General features: G+C 40.4%; 1 protein-coding gene across 1 annotated transcript; it reads left to right on the top strand.

Annotated features, from left to right (window-relative positions):
• The first annotated feature begins 2,850 nt into the window (after nt 1-2,850).
• On the top strand, nt 2,851-5,287 carry LOC145353703 (putative G-protein coupled receptor 139). The gene is made up of 2 exons (XM_080204471.1): nt 2,851-2,980; nt 4,389-5,287. The coding sequence occupies exons 1-2, from the start codon at nt 2,851-2,853 to the stop codon at nt 5,285-5,287; spliced, it is 1,029 nt and encodes a 342-aa protein (XP_080060597.1).
• The last annotated feature ends 2,830 nt before the right edge of the window (nt 5,288-8,117 follow it).

The raw sequence follows: 8,117 nt of genomic DNA, 5'->3' as shown, positions 1-8,117 counted from the left end.
TTCTCTGTTAATACAGACACAGCTTGTTTTCCGCCTCGGTCGTTTTCAATAATAGCTCGCTCCTTTCCATGATAAACGTTTTCACACTGAACCTGAAAGTGAGCCATGTGCAGCATGTTAATTTTATTTCTTTGTTCTTGATCTGCCACTTTAACTCCAAGCCCTTCTATTTCCTTCTCCATGCTATTCGTTTTAATTTTAACACCCTCCTGCACTTTCTTTACTTCTATATTACCACATGCTGTAACTCATCTCTCATCTTTATTGTTCATCGCAGTAACTCTGTTTCTAACCTTGCATTCTCTAGTTCATCATTTAAACGGTTAACTTCCATTTCTTCTCTCTGCAATTGCCCCAAACAAATCGCAATCTCTGTAACTTTACTCATTTTATCAATTCACTTCCTTTGGGCTCGACACCTTTTGTTCCAACATTTTTGACTCACGGATCCCAGATCCTCTTCGTTAGTGATACAAAAATCCACCCGACATGGTTATTTAGTATGGGGATAACCTCCTACTATTTCTTCCCATTTCAAACACTCTGCCATTTTCTCCGTTATATCTAGTTTAAGGTAAGGGGGAAAGACAGGCAATTTTGCACACGAACTTGACTTGTGTTAAAAATTACTTCCCCTAACCTGGGCGGCACGGTAGCACATCGGTTAAAACTGCTGTTTCGCAGCTCCAGGGACCTGCGTTCGATTCCTGGCTCGGGTCACTGTCTGTGTGGAGTTTGCATGTTCTCCTCGTGTCTGTGTGGGTTTTCTCCGCGTGCACCGTTTTCCTCCCACAGTCCAAAGATGTGCAGGTTAGGTTGATTGGCCATGCTAAAATTGCCCCTTAGTGTGTCCTAAAATGCTGGGATTAGTGGGTAATAATATATAGGGATATGGGGCTAGGGCCTGGGTGGGATTGTGTTCGGTACAGACTCGAAGGGCCTCTTTCTGCACTGTAGGGCTCTATGATATCTTTATGGTGTGTCATGAATGTGAATCAATCCACCCGCAAAAATACATCAAAAGATAAGTCTTTAATCCCTTATCAAGGTCAGCTATCAAGATACTACTGAATATAAGGTTTCCTGTATTGTGTTTATTCACTCAGAGTAAACATCAGGTTTGTTCAAAATCACTTAAAAATTGTAAGAGCTCAACCCAGAGCAGCATTTACAATTATTTCTTATCGGGTCCCCTCTGGGATGCCATTTATTGTTGTTCAACTTGCATGTTTTAATCTCTGTAACAATTAAAGATTCAACGTGGACTTTAATTTTTTTTCCTTTATTCTGTAGCTCCTTAAACAACAGTAAATACTTGCCATGCATAAGCCAAATACTCACTATCTGTTACTTTACTTAATTAAAGGTTGATTTCCACTTTCAATTAAAGCCTGGCCATGATTAGTTCTTTGTTCTCTTCTCCTTCCAGATGTTGTGTCTCTTTGTGAGATTTGTTCCCTGGTCCCTCATACTGCCTTCCTGAACTTGCTGTTTGTGCTGTTAGAGTCAAAACTCAAAAAAGTTCTTTGGTAATCAGCCAGTGAATTGATCAGAACTCTGATTGCATCGTTCGGTTAGGCCAATCAAATACAACAATCTTATCATTGGTCACTTCAGACCACATCATTTGCTGCATATTGTTTACATTGCTCACCCAGCTAAGGAACTCTGGCTCCCAAAAGTCTGTTCACAACTCATTCCTGCCAAAGACAAATTGTTGAATCAGATACCTTCTGTTCTTTGACAAATTCCAGGTCACTGGCCACAAGAAATATCACAGTGAAAAAGAACAACTTTAGCCAAAAACTCAGGTTTGCTTGATTGAAGATCTTTCAGCAAATTAAAAGTTAAAACCCCATTGAGCCACTTACACCTTAGTCAATGGATGAATGGCTTGCCTGAGAGCGAAGCCTTTAACATGCACGCCCGATACCTGTTGTGCTTTTAGAAACACCAAACCTCAGCATACATTTTCACATATCATGCTTATAGGATTCAACAGGATGCATAGTGCTAGGATGGTTACACGTGTGGGGAAAACTAGACTATGGGACACAGTTTATCAATCAAAATATTGACAACCAAGTTGAGGAGATTTGCCTTCCATCAGATGATTCTTAGTCGCTGAACTTCTCTTCCACCAAAAGCATAAATAGGTGGGACAAGGGATTAAAGCAACATGAAAGGAACATGGAGTTCAGGCCGCTTCCAGATCATAATCTCAGTGAGTGGAGAAGCACACTTGATGGCCATAATTACAACCTCATACTCCCGTGCTTTATGTCCATATATTCGTACAAAAATAAGGCAGTGTAAACTTTAGATATGGAGACCATGCCCCAAATTTGCTTTTAAACCATTGTTTTTCCAACATGCGAATTATTCTCTCCCAGCTAAAAGGCAATAAAGTTTTCCCAGTGTATCCTGGACATTAGATAAACTGCTCAGTATTTATCCCTCTTTTCATTCTTCACTCATCTGATGTCCTTCCCTACTCCAAGGTGGAGTGAAGAGGCCACTGTCACCACTTTTCCCTCCATGTCCTGCCCTAAGCAAAGTTCAATCATTGCATATATTGATGAATTCTGTAACCTACTGCTGGCTATAAATTGTTGGATTGAAAGGTGATAACAACTACGTTTGTCAGTAACATTAATTAATTTTAGTCTCCATGGACTATAATTGTGTCACTGGAGGTTCCCATACTCATTAATAAGGGGTTGCTTTCAGGGTGTTGTGCCGTTGTGTCAGTGGGAGCAGCAGCTCCAGCAACAATACAGATCAGAAGCCGAGATATAGTGGAAAATGAGAGATCCGAATTTGAGAACAATAGGATGGAATGGTACGACAATGGAAAGGGGGCTATCATTTTGGTACGACCGTCTTACAAAACATTATCACTGGACATGGCTGACCTATTATGCACTTCGGTTGATTCAATTCTTTTACTACCCCATCCTTGCTATTGTTGGTGTCCCAGGTAAGACTCTATAACCACCATTGAAGCCAGTTTTAAGTATCAATTTGCCAATCTTTATCCTTCCCTTCTAGTTGTTTTTGCTTTTCATAGTCATTTGCTTTACTCATCAAAGGGATGTTTCAAGTTGAAGATATGCTGGAGTAAGTCACTACGTGCACAATTAGAAGTTTTGTGTGGTGACCTTTGCCCTGACTTGTTTTTCTCTAACTTAAATTTCAATTAATTTTCACCTTTGGACATAGATCTTTGAAGCTCCAATTGAGTTAATTAGGCTGCTAACAGAGTCTACCTTAGAGCGGTAGATATCTGCCAATCAGCAAGGGGCAGTTGGTTCAAAACACATTATTACTGTAACAAGAATTAAAGATAGCCATGAGTTATATTCTTAATATAAGGAGGTAGATTTGTGATTTCTATTTCAAAAGGCACAGCTTAGGTTGAAGCACATAATGGAGGATGTATTGGGAGGAATTGTATATAACACATCGTTTGATGTTTGTCTCGGTTAGACATTATTTTGAGGGAACAAATGATCAAATGCACAATGCTGTACATTCTGCTGTAAGGAGGACCCTTTGAAATGTCATAATCTAGGCATTTTCCAGGCTTAAATGTCATTGATATGACAGTAATAAGGTACGAGTATAGAACCTACAGGAAAGTAGACAATTTCCAGGCTTAAATGTCACTGATATGTCAGGGATAAGATACGTGTATAGAACTTAATTGGTTTAATTTTGGAAGTTGCAGCAGGGCTTGATTTTTCAATAATCCATGTTTGGGGTTCTGCTGTGGCCTTGTGGGGGTTACTGTCAAACATTGGACAGCAGGGCTGGGTGGGACGGCTCGTGGGTCAGTATTCCTGGGGAGGCTGTATTCACTACTTGTGCGAGAGTGCTGGAGTTTGTGAGCTGTGGTCGTACCTGGCTTCAGTGAGTTTGATGGTCTTTGGAGGTATCAAGTAGGGTCGTCACTCGCAGAGTTATAGTTGCCAGGCCAGTTCAGACTTTGGGAGAGTAATGTCAATGGAAGTTGGAAGCTGAAAATTGTGGGGTGGGTGTAGGGGACTATTCACAGTTTGGTAGTGTCCCAGGAATGGGTGAATCCCGTGCCGTGGGTGCATGGGGAGGGGAGGCGGGGGTGGTGTGGATGTGCAGAAGGGGTGACGGAGGGAGGAAGGGCAGGGTTCTGAACATGATCAAATCTGAGAATGAGCATTTCAGCATCATTACTGGTAACTGAATTCTTCATTTTCGAAAACATTTTGTTTGAAATTTTCTGTCCATTCTCATCAACAGATCACTGACTACAGCAAAACAATGGCAAATCTTAATACAACTTCTGCAAAAGGGGTAATTTTGTTCTCACCCTAATGTTTAATTTCTATGTGTGTTTCCATTCCACACAGTAAACTCATTGACGATCAGTATCCTTCATCGTGGCAAGTGCGGTCTCTCAAAGTGTGTCACTCGCTACCTGGTGGCCATGGCTGTGGGAGATCTACTGGTCGTTATCTTTGACCTGATTTTGAGGCAAATTCCAATAGTTTTTGATGATCAGTTTAGTTTCTTGATGTACATCCCTGTGTGCAATATCCATGCTGTCCTGCTTTATGCAGCCACTGATTGTTCTGTCTGGTTCACCGTCACCTTCACATTTGATCGTTGTGTTGCCATTTGCTGCCAGAAGCTGAAAAATAAATATTGCACTCAAAAAACTGCATCTGTGGTTCTGGGAACAGTGACTGTCCTGAGCTGTTTAAAGAATACCTACTGGTATTTTATACTAACAGGTTGGTATTCCCTGGACAACGCCCCCTGGTTCTGTTATGCAATCGAAAATGCTCTGGAATCTACAGTATGGGGATCAGTTGAGTTCCTCCATTACATTCTAAACCCATGTGTCCCATTTGTCCTCATTCTTGTGCTCAATTTTTTCACCATCCGATACATTCTAATCACCAGCAGTGCTCGTAGGAGACTGCGAGCGCACAACAATAGGGAAAATCCAAGAGACCCAGAGATGGAGAGTCGGAAGAAATCCATTGTTTTATTATTTGTTATCTCAGCAAATTTCATTCTGCTATGGTCATTGTTCATGTTTTATTCTATATGGAGGAGAATGTCATTTTTGGGGTATGAAACTATACATTTAGATTGGTTTGTGCTCGAAATAGGCCTCATGTTGCAACTCCTTAGTTGCTGCACAAACACTTGCATTTATGCAATCACACAGTCTAAGTTTCGGGAACAAGTGAAACATGTGCTGAAATATCCCTTTGTTTCAATTTGGAGTTTAACACAGTGATGAATAAAGCAGTTATGTGCTACCAGATGACTTTTTCATTTTTCTATGTATCTCCCTCCATCACTTTTCATAATGTAGCTAAGAGCAAAAATGTAGAACCTTGTGCTATTGTTCATTGGATGGCTCCAACGGCTGCTTGGATTTGAATGGAGCTTGCAGTTGAAGTGCGGAGATCAGGTTTTTGTACTTTGTGTGGGTGCTCGTGTCATCGATAGAACTGACAGATTGTTTGTTTTGGGATAATGAACAAGGAGGGACTGATTTAGAAAGTGGTAGCTCAGAAGCAATTAACTCTGGAGTTAATGCCTACGTGACAAATATTGTAGAGGGTATTGACACTAAAAAAAAATGCATGTTGTGAAGACTGGCACCCAGAAATGGGTTTTGTTCATAGGGACTAGCATCGGTTATGGGGAACTTAAAAGTTGTTTGATTGCAATGTCTGGATCTGTGTTGGGAGAAAAGTTCTGGTCAGTAATATAACTAAGTTGGTAGCAAGGGCTTTAAGTTAAATTGTGGGCAAAACTAGGGGAAATGCAGTATCACAAATGTAACAATGAAATTCTAAAGGATCAGAGGGATTTAGTAATGACAGCCAGACTATCATAGGAAGAATCAGAGAACCAGCTCCAAGAGTCTAATAACAGACAAAGCAAAACTTAAATTGAAAATTAAATTAAAGTAGGCAGTGTTAAACAATTTGCATTAGAATTCGCTCCTAATTCCTAAACTATAAAAGTAATCCCTTCTTAGCACAGATAGACTTGGGTACATATGAACTGCTTACCATCAAAGATGAATAGTCATGGGGTGATAAACGCTGGGACCTTAACATTACAACAAATATGGCATTTCTAAAATAAAAGTAACTGTTGGGATAACTCTGATAATGAGATATATAATTAGTGCTACATTAGGGATGAAGTTATCAATTACAAAAAAAATGTCCAGCAAATCAATGGAAGGCTAAGAAATTGAAAACATAAATTTGATTGGGATGACAACAGTCTTGGAGCTGATGTGTGACTGCCTGTCCTGAACATAAATGCTGCATTTCACGAGGGGTTTCATCACAGAACACCAGCAAAATTAGAGTCAAGGGGATCCAGCGGGAATACAATCCTCGAGTTAGATTCATAACCTTTATAAACGTTGAGTTTGAGGTCAGTGTCCTAGTTCCAGGTCATCATAGTTGAAGTTGGTCAGGGTAGTATTCTAGGCTTGAACATCTTCTGTCCTTTTGTCTATGATCTTCTCCCACCATCAGAAAGTCAGAAGTGGAGAGTTTTTCTGAAGATTGTAAGAAGTTCAGCATCATTTGTGCAACTCTTCAAATTTGAAATGGTGTATTCCAGTCTATGTCTGATATGTTACGCATAAAATTAATGCAGAGCACCTGCTAGGGGTTGATCATGTCCAAAGCGAGGGATAATAATCACTGCAGCTCGGTATGCCATGAAGTGAATAACTAGGGAAAGGTTAGGGCCCACTACGGGCCAAATTGACAATCTGTGGCTAGAGCCAGAGGACATTCGTAGAGTGTTGAATAGTTCACATCCCTCTTCACGCAAGAAAATGAGGACGATGAAAGATAATTCATGGATGGAGACTGTGAGGTTCTTGAACAGTTTGACTTAAGGAAGGATAACGTATGTAGGTGTTGGCAGCCTCAGAAATGGATAAATCTCCAGATTTAGATAAACTTTTTCCTAGGCTGCTATGGGAGGCAAGGGAAGAATTTTCAAGAGAACTGGCCCAAATTTTCAATTCGTGTCTGGCCACGGAGGAGGTGTCAGTTGACGAGAGAATAACTAACGTGGTTATTAAGAAGGGTTATAGAGATAAAAATGGGAACTGCAGACGAGGGATTCTCTCATCAGTGGTGGGAAACTATTGGTGAAGTTTCTGAAAGAGAGCATCCATCTTCTCTTGGAGAGGCAATTGTTGATCAGGGATAGTCAATGTACTTTTGTCAGAGGCAGGTCATGCCAAAAATAAATGAATATTTAGAGGAGGTGATCAGGTGGGTAGATAAGTTTAAATTAAAGTAAAGCTTTTTTTTTAAATAAGTCAGTAGTAAGGCTTACATTAACACTGCAATTAAGTTACTGTGAAATTCCCACGCTCGCCACTTTTCAGCACCTGTTCGGGTCAATGCAACTAACCAGCACGTCTTTCAGAATGTGAGACGAAACCGGAGCACACAGAGAAAACCTACACAGAAACGGAGAGAATGTGCAAACTGTACACAGTTAGTGACTCAAGCCGGAAATCAAACGTGTGTCCCTGGTGGGGTGACCACTGTGCTACCGTGGTAGTGCAGCCGATGTAGCTTAGTGGCCTTTAGCAAAGTCTTTGACAAGATCCTACATAAATAAGATAAATGCACATGGGATACAGATTAATTTGATAAAATGGATTCAGAATTCACTCAGTTGTAGGAGACAGAGGGTGATGACAGAAGGCTACTTTAGAGAAATAAAACCAATGTTTAGTGATGTACCAAAAGAATCTGCTCTGGTCCCTCTCTTATTTGCTTTTTACAAAATTGACCTACATGACTATGTGGGAGGTGGATTAGTAAGATTGCAGATGACACAACAATTCGTCGGGTGGTTAACAGTGAGGCAGAATGTCTTGGGCTATAAGAAGATATAGATGGAATGATCACATGGCCAGATAAATGGCAGATAGAATATAACCTTGAAAACATCTCGGGATGCACGTTAGAATGAGAATTTTGACAAGTAAGTACTCATTTAATGGTAGAACACTCGGAAGTTCTATGAAACAAAAGGATATTGGTGTGTTTGTTCACAGCTCCCTGAAG

The sequence above is a fragment of the Carcharhinus amblyrhynchos genome, chromosome 16 (genome assembly GCF_965287045.1).
Source record: "Carcharhinus amblyrhynchos chromosome 16, sCarAmb.v2.hapA, whole genome shotgun sequence".
NCBI classification, from domain to species: domain Eukaryota; kingdom Metazoa; phylum Chordata; class Chondrichthyes; order Carcharhiniformes; family Carcharhinidae; genus Carcharhinus; species Carcharhinus amblyrhynchos.
Note: the sequence above shows the minus strand (reverse complement) of the source record. Positions and strands in the feature narration are given on the sequence as shown.